Source organism: Vidua macroura, chromosome 16 (genome assembly GCF_024509145.1).
Source record: "Vidua macroura isolate BioBank_ID:100142 chromosome 16, ASM2450914v1, whole genome shotgun sequence".
In the NCBI taxonomy this organism is placed as follows: domain Eukaryota; kingdom Metazoa; phylum Chordata; class Aves; order Passeriformes; family Viduidae; genus Vidua; species Vidua macroura.
Window position 1 is genome coordinate 16861052 of NC_071586.1, and position 16948 is coordinate 16877999.

The window sequence follows — 16948 nt, forward strand, 5'->3', positions numbered from 1 at the left end:
TCAAGTTGATTCATTATGTAGACACACTGCCTGCTGCTCTTTGTAGACATTGGCTCTGTCCATCTGTGGAAGTGCTTGCTTGGCTTACTGCAGTGCAGGAACATCTGAACATCTCTCTCCTCTCCTTAGAAAGTACAGTGAGGCTTTGTTTTCTTCTGACAGTGCTATATGGAAGCTGCTTTTAACCTTGGTCTAACTTCAGTTTTTGTTGGGGGAATAATTTTATCCCTTAAGTGCAAACTCTGGATCAGGATTTCATCTTGACTTCATCTTTCATGCTTTAGCAAATTTTTTACACCCTTTGGCGGTCTGCTAGGCTAACAGTAGTACACTATTTATCTTTACAGAGGTAACTACAGTGTTTTAAGTGCTGTTACCCTAAAAAAATAAGTTAGGCCTTTTCTATGTGGCCGTTTCTAGAGCACTTAAATGGTACAGTAGAGACTGGGGAATAGGGCAGTCTTATTGTATATGTGTGGTGATTTGGTAGATAGATTAAATATAGTTTGGGTAATGGCAAATTGACACAGTGTATCTGTGCAACAGTTTTAGTTTTAGGACTTTGATCTGTGTCAGTAGATCTGACATTATCTTGTAGATCACACATTATCTTGTGCTTTTGAAATAAAACTTTAAAATAAATGAACCAGCTACATCTGAATTGATTCTGGCTTGGAAAGGCAGGCAAGCATGTAAAGCTTCTAGCATATTAGGTAAGTGTATTGTGTGTAAGGTAAGACAATTGCTGCCATTTGATAAACATGCTGCATAAAAAGTAGTAGTTATGTTGAGTATATTCTTCTTTCTCAGTAAACTGTCATTTATCATTCAATGTAGAGACTGTAGAAACTTGTAAATATGTCACATTTCATTATACATGGCTTCTGCTTGTAGCACTTTCTTAATTAGCTTCCTTGTAGCAGTATGTATGAATTTCAGATGTTAATCTTGATGTCCCACCATACCGTGTCTTGTTGTTTTCCAATCAGATGCAAATATTGTGTTTGTTTGTTCAAAATACGTTTTAATAGAAATACCATTATTCTGTAAGTAGTGATGGGTATCCCTTTAGGCTAAAGAGGTTCCTGCATGCAGCCATTTACATGTTAAATCATGCCACATTAAGATACCACTTTAAAAATTAACTTTGGAGGATAGGAAGGTTTCTAGTAAATAACAGAAACAGGGAACAGGCTACTTCTTCACTGGCCTGCCTCCACAGTCTTTTCTTTCACAGTGAATCATTAATTCTCTAACTGTTCAAAAAAACTGTATATCTTATCATCAGAGTGTGTATTGTCAATGTATTTGTCAGCATCAAAACGTATTTGCATTGAAGTGGAGAATCATGCTTCAGGCACAACCTACAGTCTGAAGAGGGAGGAATGTTTGTACTAATCGTGAGACTTTATGGAATTGGTTTAATGTGGAGATACAATTGACTTCTTTTTTTTTTTTTTTTTTTAATTTCGTCTTTCAGCTGGTCAGTATTGGTTCTTCCTATAACTATGGCAATGAAGATCAGGCTGAATTTCTGTGTGTTGTCTCAAAGGAATTGCATAACACTCCTTATGGCACAACCAGTGAACCCAGTGAAAAAGCAAAGGTGAGTTACTAGACATTGGACTAAAGAAATGGTGTTGAATTGGGTGGGCTTCACAAGTCATGATAGATCTACCTCTGTTCTGGACTATTACTTCATTGTCCTTTTTCCCCCCTTGTTCAGGACTTATAATGATTCCCTGTCCATTGTATGAGGGACTGTAAATGGTCAGCATACATTTGTTACGCATGCCTGAATTATTTAAATACAGTACTCTGTACTTTTTCAGTATCTGTTTTTTTTTCAGGCATTGGCAAATACTTGCTCTTTACAGCTGAGAAAATAGGTTTTGTTTCTTATACATTTGAATGACACTGGTTCAGTTAAAAACCGTTCTTCTTGCTTGACTTCTGCTGAAGAAATCTTGCTGCTGAGAATGGAACTTGAAAGATGCTATCTCTGTAAAACAGTCACGTGCAATATGTTATAAAATGAGGGTACTTATTAATAATGTTTTTAGGATTCTACCAAGTTTACTTTCTGTAACCAACTTTACAAAAAGATTGTAATGGACACAGTATCTTAGCATTTTACTCAGTTGTATTTCAGAATTTGTACAAAGGAAAACATAAAGCCACAGCTGACTAACCATAAGGCAGAGCAGTTCTGTAATGTAAGTGTATTCAGTGTCATGAATAGTGAACAGCTTTTATCATTGTATTTCTGCTTTGTATGAGGAGATGACTGCAGACAAACTGGATACATCTGTAGTTGTCTTAAAAGCTTTTGATTTCCCTTATGTAGCTGGAAAACAATTGGTAAATCATCAAAGCTTGCTTTTTCAAAAATCGCCTTCAAAGAAATTGATTTTGAAATAATGCTAAGAATGGGTCTGAGTCTTGGTACTGAGGCCTCAGATAAAGCTTCATTACTTTCTGTGCTTTCTAGCATGCTTATGCAGCTACACATATGGAATAATTTTTATCATTTGAACTATAGAAATACTCTAAGCTGTATGTTGGATTCCTAGTGAAATGAGTAATTTATGTTCATCACTGTTGAGATAAAACTTCCAAAGAGTTGTAAAGGATTAATGTAGTTAGGGGTAAACAGTGAAACTGGGTAAGCAATGTCTTACTCTTTCAAAACCCTAGTTAAGGTCTGCTTTTGCCAGGATGCTTGAGGAAGACTTTGAAAGTTGACATGTCAGAGGTGCGTGGTAATAATTTTGGGATGCGATATCTACTTGAAATAAAATGTGGAATTCTAGAGTGTAATAAATATCTTCATAAGGAATGGTAGTGCATCCTCAGGTAATTTTAGAAGTTGCCAGAGTTAGGTTGCATCCTTAATGTAATAGAAAATATGGGTCAAAAATAAGTGTTAAAGACAAAAACCAAAAGCTAGTTGAGACTGCATTATGACTGTGTAAATGGAGTAGTGCTAAGAGAGGCTGCCTTAGACATCTTCATTATTGTGCTGCTTGGTCATTTTTTCAGAGAAGAGAGCAAAGCATCATTTGACCACTGTGATGAATAGGAATTACTGTTAATTTTGGTTGGAGATATAAACATTCCCTCATTTTGTCCTGGAAGAGTTAAGCTGTTCCTAGCAATTAATAGGCAATACTTGAAGAATAATTCTTTTACATATTAAGTTTCTAAATGATAATATTTTTGTATATAGGTATATGTTGTGATTGGGGAAAAAAAAGGAAAAATAATAGTTTTTTTTTACTTGAGAGGTTTCTGACAGCTGTGTTCTGGAGTCCTGACTTTGGGAGATGGTGTCTCCATAGTTCCCTCTTAGCAAGCACTATCCTCCAGCCTTGGTAGTGTCTGAGTTGGTCTTCATGAAGTACATATGACTGAAATTCTTGTATCCACTTTTATATACAGAATAATATGTTCATACAGTGGGACTGACTTACAAGAAACTCCTCCTATTTTACAGCAGACTGAGTTAGAGGAAAAAAAAAAAAAAAAGCTGCCAGTGCCAGTATGTATTTTTTATTGACAAGCACTTCAGTTGTATTTAATAGTTCTGGATTTTCAGAATAGGAGAAAGTATCTTCTGATACTTTCTAATCTTCCAAAGCCATCTAATCAAGCTTCACCTCCATTCCTTCTTGGGACTTTTTTCTTGTGTTTTCTTTTTTTAGTTAACAGCATAATAAGTTAGTAGATGACTTTTGTGTAACCTTCTAATACACCTAAACAGAGGAAATTAATCTTAAATGATTCCACTGGCCTTTACTGGTAGCCATGGCACAACCAAAAGATAACCTGTATTCCCACAAGCAGTCTTCTCTTTCAAACCACTTCATGGACCTGACTGTTGGCTTCTAAATGCTGACTTAAGGATATTTGAAAGAGGAAATTGTCATGAAATCTGTTACATTCCTTCTTGAAATGGTCAGCTGTCATACTTTTTTATACAAAGAGTGGAGGTCCCAGGTAAAAGTAAATAAATGTCATTGCGACATTCTTCAGGTGTAAGTGGAATGTACTCATGTTGCAGCTCTGACTCACTTGCAATCTCTTCTTTTCCCTTCCTTCCTCTATACGTGCTGCATGCTGCATGACACTCAGAGTGAGGATGAAGAAACGGATTACGATATGAATGACTCAGATTAAGTGTAAATGTCATGGTGAGCACTAGCTGCCCTAGGATTTTAACCAGATTCTTTTCTGCCCCATCCAATTCCCACCCCCACTAGTGCTGTCCTTCGGCTAGTCCTGGTGGTGTGTGTGTGTTTGTGATTATAGTTGTGGCATGGTTGGCAAAGGTAGAATTTGTGTTCTGGATATTGCTTCTTTGACAGAATAATTAGTGTTGCTTTTATAAACTGTATTGTGAGAAGTACCTTTAAAGCTTTGCTGAGAAGGAAAGTTCTTCATGTAGATTCTAGGGCCATAATTGCTTTTCATTCATTCATTTCTTTCTTATTTTTATGTGCACCAGCTTTTCTGTGAGATAGGTTTTTTTACATGCAGAGGCATGTGATACAAACTTACTGTATACCTTTTCAGTAAATGTCTTATTTGGCAATAATTTAACAAACTTGATTGAAGTGCAACGTCGTCCAAAGGTGGTCTTAACTGGTAATTTTGAAACTAAGTATTTTTTTTAGTAAAGATGTGGCAAATAGAAGTAAATAGTGTGATCTTGGTTCTGCAGTTGTTTCCAGTTGTTTCCTGGAAACAACTGGAAACAACTCTGGGGAGGGATCCTTTCCGCTGTAGTTTGACATCTGATTGAAGATCAAGCTACATTAAAAGTCACAAGTGGAAGAGCACAAAAAAGGCTGCATCTGGAAAAACAACTTAGGCACTTTTCCTAATGTGTCTTTAAGTACTACTCATATTTATTCCACTGTAGTTTCTAGAAGATAACATACCATTGAATGTTCAGTGGTATGGTGTGGGTGGTCACTTGAGCCTGTATAAATTGAAGATCTTTACCATTGCATGAGATGAAACTTCAGCTTCTCACCTATACACCTGAACTTTTTAGCTGTAAAGCAGCCTTAACACTTATCTGTGAAGTTTGGACAATGCTGTCAGGCACATGGTGTGATTTTTGAGGTTGTCTTGTGCAAGGCCAGGATCATCACTTAAGGATTCCTGTGGGTCCCTTCCTGCTCAGGATATGCTGTGATTCTATGAAGTCACTGCACATGGCTGAAAAAGAGCCTATATTATTTTCTGAAATGATGCTGACAGAAGCTACTGCTAGGGTAGTGCAAAGCCTTTTGACAGTCTTCAGAATGGCTGAAAGGAATCGATCAAATCTGAAACTTTATTGAAACAAAGTAAATTGGCACTTTGCTGGAATTGAATGTAATATTCTTAAGCTGCCTGAGAGGCAAACAGTCCTTAAAACACATTTCTAGCAGCAGCAGCAGCTTTATTTTGAATGGGAAGAAATAGTTTTCATGATCTGCTTCCCTAAGAAAAAATCACATTCAGGCCCCTAGAATATGAGAGTTCATTCAGCATTGTTGAGAATTTTTAAGGCAGCTTTGGATCTGGTGCACCTATAGGGAAAATAAAACAGAAATATGAAAATAAGGAAAATCCTCTATACAGCAGATCTGTACTAGAGTTGGTACAATCCCCAGTGTCAGTACAGACTGGGTGATAGATGGATTTACTGCAGCATTGCAGAATTGGGGATACTGGTGGGTGAAAACTTGAATTTGAGCCAGCAATCCTTGCAGACTAGAAAGCCAGTTATCCAGGACTGCAACAAAGGATGCATGGCCAGCAGGTTGAGGGAAGTGGTTCTCCCCCTCAACTCTATTCTCATTAAATCCCACCTTTAATGCTGCATCTAGCTCTGGGATTCCCAGTACAAGACCTGTGAGAGTGGGTCCAGAGGAGAGACACGAAAATGGCCTGCAGGCTAGAACACCTCTCCTGTGAAGATGGGCCAAGACAGTTGGGATTGTTAAGCCTGGAGAAGAGAGCACCAGGGCCGATGTTACTGCATTTCCAATGCTTTAAAAGCCTTAGGAGAAAGATGAAAAAAGACTTTTTAGCAGGGCTCATGGTGACAGGACAAGGGGTGAGGTTTTTAAACTGAAAGAGGCTAGCTTTAGATTGGATATAATGATGAGCATGTTCTTTACCATTAAGGTGGTGAGACACCTGGCACAGGTTGTCCAGAGAGGCTGGGGTTGCTCCATCACTGGAAGTGTCCAAGGCCATGTTGGACAGGGCTTGGAGCAGCCTGGGACAGTGGAAGGTGTCCCTGCCCAGGGCAGGGGTTTGAATGAGATGATCTTTAGGATCCCTTCCAACCAAACCCACTCTTGTGATTCTATGATTTCCCCTTCAGTAGAGGTGAAGGTTACAGAAGAAGCATCAAGAAAAGTGTGTTAAAATATTGCCTGATGGAATAGAATTTTTTCTTTATGTTGGGATTACTGGTTCAGTAAAGTGCGCAAAGTTCAGCGTCCAGATCTGGCTCTGCTTTATCTTACTGCATGTGTTCCTGATGCTACAGAAAATAGTTCTAAGGCTATTAATCTTGCAAATACTCTTCTAGGAATAAATGAACTCAAATACTTCATATTAATTTGGAAATAATAACAAAAGTAATTGATCCAGTATTATTTTCTAGTTGCACAGGTATTTGTTTCAGCCATGTTTTTGTCTCTGTTGGATATGGTTTCACTTACTGACTCCATTTGCTGCATCAGACTGTTATCCTCAATTGTGGGCGTCTACTCCAGCACTTTGTTCTCTACTCTGATCAACAGCAAATACTTGGGGAAGGAGTTTAAGTATGAAGCATTTATGATATCTATTCCTGATATATTTCCCCACCTTCCAGTAGAACTCAGTCTGTGAATTTTGGCTTCAAGCCTTCATCCAGGTCACTTTATGGAAGCTACAATGACACTGTAATACCATGAGTTGGTATCAGTGGCACTATCATCTGTAAGTTTATCTAGTCCCTTTGGCATGTATTACACAAGCAGTTGCTGAGTAATTTATAGAGCCTGTTTTTTCCCCCACAGAATTCACTTATCTCTTTCGTACAGTTTCATATGAATGCTTTTTGCTTAGTACACATAGTCATGTGTAACATTCATAAATTACCTTAATGAAATAAGAGGTGTTTTCTTCTAAAATGTACCTTAAAGCATGATATGGACAGTGGAAAATGTCTTTCTGTATTTTGGAAATTTTTCAAAGTAGTTACGCTGACATCTGGCTTCATAACTTCAAAACAATAATGCTGAATTTGAAATTAAAAAGAACTTTGTATGCACAAAGCTAGATCCAGGTGTAGGAGGGAATGCAGTGAGCAAGTGATAAAGTGGATTTTTAATTTTTTGAGCTAACACCACACTGCCTCTGAACTGTCCCTGAGCTACACAAATGGTAATGGGTGTTTCATGAACTCCAGCCCTTAAAAAATCCCATGGAGTTGGGCAAAGCAGGTGAGACCTTGCTTAACTTCAGTCACTATGGAAGACAATATAGCCATTTTAACAATATTAAAAGGAAATCAAATAGCTCAGCTTTTAAAATTTAAAACCATACTTGAAACTGTTGTGTGAATCAACTGCCAGCCTTTACCCTACAAGCACAGAGACTGAAGTGTTGTGTGTGCTGGCAGATTCTATGGGCTGGAATGTGCTACTGAGTGTTTGTTGTAACATCAGGCTACACCAAGATCATAATAGAAAGAAAATCCATCTTGAGGGCAGCTCTGCCATTGTCCAGGAATTGTGCCTTTGCTTTCTTTCAGCTTTTGAAATAAAGAGCCCTTCCCAATACTAACAAAATTATCAAGAAGCAAAAGAAAATGAAGTATCATAAGACTTTTACTTACAGATTAACATTCTTAAGTACTTATGCTCAGTACGTTTGAAGCTTTGCTTTAATGCTTTGTTTGCCTTTTGTCATGATTGGTTCTACAGCCTGCTGACACAGTCTAGAGTACTATGCAGCTTGACAGTTTACCTCATTATTGCTGGTTGTGATTCAGTTTAGAGCAGCAACATTAAAATATAATTGCTTGAACAGTCAGTCCTAAGACTTGAATCCTTTCCTCTCTGGCGGGGACAAAATAAACTGAAACAGAAAAGGACAAAAAATAGTCAAACTGGAAGTAAAATGGATGTTGTTGATTTAAAACTTGCCAGGTTGTATTTGGCCTTTGAAAGCTTCTTGCATCAACACACCCAGTGTGACATTTCTGCACATTTTAACTTGCTAGTTCATGTTTTCAGTACTAATCTATGGAACACAATTTGCATCTGAAACTTCAGAAAGTTAAGGACATTTTTCTGGAACAGGAAAAATTAAGATTAAATTCAGTTCCTAGTAAAGTACCCACGTTAATTTACCACATAGGACCTCAGGATCTTCCGAACTAGGTTGAGGTGCAGTGGCTTACTTTTTACAATTGCCAACTCTTAAGTCTTATTAATGTATTAATGAATTATATTAATCATACTCATTTCCTAGCAGTGTTTTAATGGTATTTGATAATAGACATTGTACATATCAATCTTGTCTTTTTTCAGCTTTAAAGCACAGATCCCAGGAATTTCCTCGAACCAGGTCCCTGACACATTACCAGTAATTTAAAGTAGTCATTATGTTGCTCTTTGATCTCCATGCTTTAGGAATGACATTGAGCTAATTTTCATTTATAGAATTTTTATTGGTCTATTTCAGATTTTGCAAGAACGAGGTTCCAGGATGTGAAGACAGTATTGAACGATGACAATTTTTTTCTTTTATTCGAAGATGCAGTGAATTGTCACACTGAAGAGGCTTGGCTGCAAAAGAAAAAATCTGATTTAGACAATTTTCTGTTGATATGGGTTCAACCGTATTTGCCTATAAGCTGGTGTCAACTTCTGGAAGCATTGCAAGTTTACATAATGGGAATAGATGGTGTGGGAATGTGTGTTAAGTTTTGGTTGTAGTGCATGGTTGTGCTCTCTTGGTGGCTTATTGACACTGGTCATTTGAAAAGAAATGACCATGCACTCATATTTTCCTCGGAGACATGTAGCACTTGATGTCTGGTGCTGGATGACCCAATGTTGATCAGTTTGGAGACCTTTTCCTACTAATCATTGTAAACCTTAAAAGGACAATGTAATTGGTGCTACACACACACACAAACATACACACACTTACACACACATACACACACACAAATGTTACAGCCCAGAAACGCAAGTATTTGGGCATACGTTGTTTCAGAATCAGTGTCAGCCCCAGTTGACTGTATTATACTGCACATTCCTTATGGTTCTGTGACATAATCTATTATGTAATAACAGCCTCGGAGATCAACTGAAACTAGCATGTGTAAAAGTTACACAAAAGAGAAAAGGTTTCTCTGAAGGGTGTATATATTGACTGGATGTATAGCTTATTTTAATACCCAAAGGGAAGACTAAACTCAGAGAAAATGGCCTTCCTCTGAGTTATTCTTAATGTTCCCTCTGTTAAAACAGTCTCCTGCAAAAGTTATGCTCCAGTCCTGATCACATGCTTGAAAGTGGAATCAAAATTCACTTAAAATGACCAACTGAACATTCTGTTTCTTTGGAGGTGTTTGTACTCATATGTGTGTTTGTGCTTCTATAAAATGCCTGTAAGCATTGAACTGTGTGGATTAGGGTAGAGATATTTCTAGAGCTGAAGGTTTTACAGAAATACAGCTGGCTAGTCCTACGTCCCTGTCTCTATGACTCGGATTAAAATCAACCTTAGTGTGAACATAAACTCATCCAGTTGAAAAACCTGATTACTTTGGATATTCAGGTTCCCTTTAATCAACCTTTCTCTTTGTTGAGAAACCTTTCTCTTTGTTTTCTGAAACTCTATACAGTTTCAGCTATGCAGTTAAGAACAGTGTTTGAACAGAATGTGGTGCAGCTTTGTTAGTTTGTCCTTGATGAAGGCTACTACACAAGACACACACTATGTTTTGAGCAAAATCTTTAGCACATCTTTAAAACACTTAACAAAATGGACAGTGTAAAACTTGGCTTCATTGACTCATGGAACCAATGGAAGGGAGTTTCAAAAAGCTACAAGATGGTTTTAAATTCTAAAGACATTACAGTTTTCATTCTTAGTAATTTCAGAATTTATGCATATACTGTAGGTAATCCTTTACACAAAAGCCTGATTTTCAAACACCCAGGGTCTACTTTTTTTTAATTATTATTTCATTTTTTAAAGGACTTAGACATTGATAAAAGTTTGGCAAAACAATTTGTAAGAAACATTTCTACTAAACAGGTTAAGCAATGGGCTAAATGTTTTGTCCGTGTGCCTAATGCTTGAAAGGATTTGTAATGCATTTTGTGACTTGGATGTGGTCTGCACGGGAAGCTGCTGGCCCCTCCACAACACATACAATTTTTGTCTTTTTTTAAGAAGTTAAAACTGAATTTAATTTACTAAAACTGTAATTGTGTAGGGGGAAATGTTTATACTTTTATACTTTTTTAGGTACCCACATTTTATCAGCTTAAATTGAGCACACAGATGTCCCGTAAATAGTGATGGATTATCTTGTGTATCTGAAAATAAGCATAACAATTGTCTGTGTTAACTGCATATTAAAACATTTCCTCTGCTGCAGTAGTCACTGTGTTTTTAAGCAGTATGACTCCACCAAATTCTCTGAGCTCTCCGGCTCATTGCAGCCAACTGTATTACTTGTTGTTTTCTTGGTGTGCTCTACTGAGTAATTCAGCATTGATCTAAGTGGATTTTAATGCCTAAAATACCAGTTTTACAGTGATCCTTCTGAATCAGCATTTCTGTTGCCTCTCTTATTAAACCCAAAAAGGCCAGACTGTTTAATAAAGTTAAATTTTCCTGAATGCCATCAGCAAAGCATGAGTAACAAACTGAGCAAACTGAACAAATCTAGAGTATGTAAAAGAGTGGCTTTTTCAAAGTATGGGGTTTTTTTCCCGACCGGAATATTTTCAGTTTTAAAACCTGCTTCTATGCTGAGATTACATGCAGTTTAGTTTACATTGTATCCCTGTCATAGCTAATTTTAGGGAAATGAGTGTTTAATAATTTTTTGCACTTTGTTTCCTACATCTCACAAAGATTTTAAGAAGGAAAGAAAAGAGAGAACTTTAGTAGGCAGGTACCTTATAAATTATTTTAAATACGCTGTTGTTTGAGGCCACCTGAACTAACTACTTTCCTGTTCTTGCTATTGTCATTATTGCTTTAATTTTTGTGATCATGTGAGGCTTTCAGATAGATGGAAATGCTCTCTTCAGCTTTTTTCAAGGCATTAAGCATTTATCCCTAAATAAGTTTTGTTTATTTTTGTTTGACTGTTGCAGTTTCAAATAAAGTTAGTGACAGTAACAAGGTAATTGTAGTAGAGTCCAATCTGCATGACCAGGCTTTGCAAACATTGCTTCATCTGTTAAGATCTTGCAAGAAGGAAGTAATGTACCTGTACAGTTAAAACTGGAGTCCTTTGTTCTTTTTCTGCCATTTGGAGAGTACGTACCTGAGAATTGTCTGTGACTGTGCAGAGCTGAGGGGTTCACTGTCAGGCTGGATCTGCAAAGCTGTGCTGCAAACCACTTGGACTTAACTCTGGACATACACAGCTCCTCTGTTGTTAAATCAGAACAGTATTCCAGGTTAGAACTTTAGATCCTGAGCTTGAAAAGATCATAGCAGAAGTAATAAAGCAGGAAGGGAGAGAGATGAAATTCCTTAAAGGCATTTACATGACACACTTCTTGCAAAACTTGTTTAAAAACAGAATTTCAAAGTTGCTATAGCAATTTCTTGCTTTGAGTTTGGAAACAGCATATTGTTGGCCTTAGGTTTTCTCAGAGGCTATTTTTTCCTTTATTGGAGATGCCATTTTTATGTTACATGCTTTTGACTTCTTCAAGCAGCAAGTGAATCAGAATTTGTCTGCAATGAACAAGTAATTCTGAGAGCTTAAAGACATGAATGCCACATGGTTCATAATAACTGTCCAAACATATACTCTGACTCAGCAGCATCCAGCCCAAAGGTTACCTGGGATTTTGTCCTACTTAGTGTGGGATTTCCATGGATTACAGTTAATTGCATTTTTTAAATCCCACAGTAATTTAATTGTGTGTCAAAGACTTGATTGAATTTATTTTTTTGATTCTTTACTAAAGTTTCCATCATCACAATCATATACTCATAAAAGTTGGAAAGTGTACTGTGTTTTTTTCAAACTCAGATTTCTTGTAATGATAAAAGTTCCTTTCATCCTGCATTGTAGCATTAGGAGAAGGCATTTCTTTAAAAATGAAGCTCAGTGAATCTGACTTTTTTGTTTTGAGATTTTCTTTAGACACTAGCTGTGTAGCTCCATTTCTAGCAATGGGAATGCACAGTTATGATGGATTAGAAACAGGACTATTTCCTGCAGATGCAAAAATTGAATCAATCTCCTCTTTTTCTGAGGTATTTTTGTTTTTTTTTTTCCAGGAGAAAAATGAAAACTGGCAGATTAAACAAAAGATAACTTGGTTGCAGGCATGCAACCAAGGGAACAAGTCTGCTGAGGAGGGTGATAGTGTTACCAGAAGAGTGCTTCTCATAACAGAACACTATTCTGTGAATGTCTGTTGAAGTTGTTGAGTTGTCATCTCTGTTTAAACTGTAGAGAGCTCTCACCAGCAAATTAACATACATTACTTACAAATTTTTATTAATATTACAAAAATGAACTTGGAGTGCAAAAATGCAGTAGTATCTGCTTCAGTGGAATTAAATAGAATCTGGATTATAATTACCCAGGTATACTAGAATGTATTCCTTGGAAAGTACTGGGAGAAGAGTGAAGTTGTCCTGGGCTTTTTGAAGAAGATGGAAGTCAAATGAAAGCCTGAAGTCTGGGGTTTTGTTCACTTAAGATGTGATAAAATCAGAAAGTGCTGTTCTCCTATTTTTACTCTCTCAGCACATCAAAAGTTTCAAGTTTTTCAAATTAACTTTTTCAATCAGCCCTCGAACTGTGGGGCTCTTGAAAGAGATGAAATTTTGTTATGCCTTTAACAGTGTCTGTTATCTTAAGAGAGTAGGCTTAAAACCTGAGTGGTCATTGGAGAAGTGTCTTTTCTAACACAACAGATTTGAAATACTTAAGCCTTACGATGCTGCCTGTTACTTTATTGTAGTTTAGACTGCAGCTATCTCCAGTTTTGAGGACAATCTTGGGATCTTATGTGGGGCTTTGAGTAGAATTATTGATTCTTTAAATAGCATGAATATTCAGTTTAAAAAACAACATGGAAGGCTCTCTGAACTCAGTGTCATGCAAGTTTTCTTTTGTTTCACAAAAATCAGGACCTGTCTTTAAAGGCTTCTTAATGAACAGAGGCTTTAAAGGGCTACATAGATCTTACTGTCCAGTTTGCCTAAATGACTGACAGAAGGAACTCTTTTCATTTTCAGAGCAGAAATGCTAAGGGCTAAAATGCTTTCCAGGGCTAATTTGAGGTTTCAGAGACATACAATGTCTAAAAAACAACTAGTCAGTTTTCATTTCAACTCATGGACTCTTAAAATAATTTTTGCAAATGTCTGAACCAATTGCAGATGTAAGTGTTCCTATATGGCTTGGATTTTCAATATCCAGATTGGATAAGAGCACACTAGAGAAGGCAGTACACTTACCCTCCACTTTATTATTACCTTTGCTGAAATCTAACAATTTTTATGAACAGCAATGGCAATAGAGAAGCTTTGAGGAAGATTCTGCCCCAGGAAATCACAGAATATTTCTTTGCAACTTAGTTGACCTTTACTTTAGTGATGTCTACCAAGGCATAAACTTCTCAGAAGTTCAGTGAGTAGATACTGCTGCAAATATAGCTTTCTGGAGGCTATCTGGAAAGATATTTCACAAAATCTTCAGGATATTGTGTCTTAATAAGTACTATAACGAGAGAAACTTCTTTTAAAGTTATTTTGCTATTTTGGGGGTGAATGGAAAGGGAAGAGGTTCTGTGACAGAGCTCTCCTTGCCTTAGAAAGCTGAGCCTAAATTTTGACCCAAGACCTGTTGTGATTTTGAGGCCTCATCATCTGAGATAAGTAGAGTAAGAGTAAATGTATTTATTATGTACATGATTCTTGCTACTTTTGAAGATTTTCCAAAAGCTTATGCACAACTTTACTCACATTAACTTGGCTCATGTGTACTTGCAAGAATGAAGCAAGTGCCAAGGCACTCTTAAAAAAAGGAATGTTACCAACCTCTCTACTGGAACTGAAACAAGATCACCAAACTGAAGGAGTATCAAATGGCAGCTTTTTCCACCTGCTTCTGCCCTTATCCTTACCTCAACCTAGCTATGAGAAATCAACTTCCTATGCACTCTTTAGGATCACCTACCCAATTCAACAAATGTGTTCTTTTTAACCTTTTCCTCCAAATCACTGGTCTCAAAATTAGTTGTGCATCAGCTGTTTGTGCTTATACCTAAGTGGCCATACTTGCAACATGTTATTTCCTGGATAGTGGATTAGCAATAACACTTTATTTTGTGCCAATTCATTATCTCTGAAGTGTTCTTACTGCAGCAAAATTTGAGTTATGATTTGGTTTTAATGCATTTGCATTAACCAAAACTCATAGCACAGACACAGACAAGAAACTGAATTCACGGAAATTTCCCTGGAAAAAAATCTGCTAGGGCTTCCCAAATAATTTGAAGGTGGTTACAGTTAACCATCACTTTCAAAACAAACAAATGAAATGTGTATGGGTATTTTTTTAACTTCTTTTCATAACACTAGTGTATTGTAAACTGCATGGAATAAACCTGTTTTTTCCCTTTTAAAGTGTGATGTCTTACATCTGTCTTTTCTAAATGCACTAACTGATATTAATAGTGTCATATCCTATGATGATTCCTAATTTAGCACTTCAGATGTAAAATGTAGTTGCATATTTGTGCAGTGATTCAAAGCAGTAAAGCTTTCTTCTCTGTAAAGGAGAAGTATCCTTCACTGCTGCCCCAAAGACTAACAAAAAAGTTAGGTCTATTCAGATATATACCAGTTGGGAAATTATTTTCCTTTGCAGTTTCTGTGACATGCTGATTATTGTAGGAGGAAATAGTTGTTTCTTTTAATGGATATATAATCACATGAAAAAGTTTTAACTAATCACTTTGCTTACCTTTTCTTTTGCACAACTCAGAAACCACCCTGCCTAACATCAAAGATGCTAGAATCCACTGCTTTGCTTTTTAATGTAAGTGCTTCCTTTGTTTGAAAAACGAAGCTATTGGGAATTGATGCTTTGTAATAAGGCAAACATATAATAAGTTTCAAGGATAGAAATGGCTGAAGGAAGTAAATTATTTAAGTACAAAGTACAGGTTGTTGAAATTATCCAGAAAATTTGACAGCTGTGTCCTCTACAACTATAGAAAAGTTTATAATTGAGTATTAGTATTGAGAAGACCACTGGACAGCTCTTATTTTCTGAACTGCTAGTAAGAATTTGAGAAGCTAAGACCCATGATTTTTAAATTCCTAGAGGCTCTATAGTTACATGTGAAGTGAATTTCATCATGTCAGTTTTAAGTGCAAAGCACATTCTATTATTTCCTTGTATATCCAGCAACATCAGTAAAATTGTAATTTTACTAAACTAATTTGCTGCATTTGAATTTTACTAAAATTAGTGCTAGGAACAAACACTGCTGTAGTAATCAAGTACAGCAATTACAGTAATTAAGTAATCAATGTGTGCATCTGTATTTTCATCAGACTGTCCTACTAAAAGTATTGGTATTTTAGAGTCAGCTAGCATGACTTTCAACCCAAATTCGTATTCTACATATTTGTTGCTGCAAGTGTTTTCACCATTTAGGAAAAATGAGAGCACAAAAGGGACAAGTGTCTACCCTGAACTAGAAAACAGGTTATAAAGGAGACATAAACAACTAAGTCATTAGCAATCTGTTTGGATCTTTCATAACATCTAGGGTTCATTTGGCACTAGTTCAGTGGGAAGTTTCACTTCAGAAAGATGAAAATGATCCTGCAAATTCACCTTTTAGGATGCTGTTCATCTTTCAGTGTGCTGAAATCTTGCCTGGTAGTCATACACACATAGTCCATATGTATGTGACATTCTTAGAGACTGTAATGTGTACAATATCATGAGAGAGATACTGTAAGCCAGGTGTTAACAGTTTCCACTGCTTTTCGTAATGTCACTGAAATTGTGTGGAAAGTTACACAGGGGAGTATGTGTTTATCTTGGTCTACGGTGGGCATTTGCTACTGGTGAAAGGTTTCTTAGGTAGAGTGATCTTCAGCATACATTTTGATTAGGGATGATTGGAATCTAGGTGATTATTTACTGAAATAGTCAATTCTAGAGTTCTGAAGAAACCATTTTGAGCATTAATACTACACAGAATATCTTTCAAGTAACATTGACACAGACTAGCGCAAGGCAGTGATTTCAGGACTAAAAATTCCTCAGTTTCATTAAGAAAGAGAAGTTCAAGATGAGAAAAGAATGTGATTCATACTCTACTGGCGACTAAAAATGCGTTCTTAGAAACCCAAACAACATCCCTCCCCCCCCGCCAAGGAAAGGAAAGGAAAGGAAACCAAACCAAACCAAACCAAACCAAACCAAACCAAACCAAACCAAACCAAACCAACAAAGCAACGAGAAACAAAACCTAGGTCATAAATCCCGTAAAGGTCAGTGAAACTAGCGCGGCCGGGAGGTGAACTGAAGACCGCCTTCCTGCGGCCTGCCGGCTCTCTGATAGGCCGCTCCGCCCGGCCCGCAGCTGCGGGAGCCCCTCCGGCGCAGCGGCCCCGCCTCCAATCAGGCTCGGCCGGGCACAGGGGG

General features: G+C 37.1%; 1 protein-coding gene and 1 long non-coding RNA gene across 4 annotated transcripts in view; one reads left to right on the plus strand and one right to left on the minus strand.

Annotated features, from left to right (window-relative positions):
- KCTD5 (potassium channel tetramerization domain containing 5) overlaps window positions 1-14907 on the plus strand; it is a 32219-nt gene extending 17312 nt beyond the window's left edge. For 2 of the 3 annotated variants that reach the window (XM_053991655.1, XM_053991656.1), the window contains 2 exons: window positions 1481-1606; window positions 4135-4215. In XM_053991655.1, the coding sequence (XP_053847630.1) occupies window positions 1481-1606; window positions 4135-4179 (171 nt within the window). In that variant the 3' untranslated portion in view covers window positions 4180-4215. Of the gene's footprint in view, window positions 1-1480; window positions 1607-4134; window positions 4216-8742 lie in introns of those variants that run through there. The other variant, XM_053991657.1, reaches the window with a different exon arrangement.
- LOC128815185 (uncharacterized) lies at window positions 7966-16947 on the minus strand. Its single transcript, XR_008439570.1, has 4 exons — window positions 16773-16947; window positions 11576-11683; window positions 8642-8846; window positions 7966-8133 (listed from the first exon to the last, which is right to left on the minus strand). It is a non-coding gene; the product is annotated as an uncharacterized LOC128815185 (long non-coding RNA).
- Window position 16948: the final 1 nt, after the last annotated feature.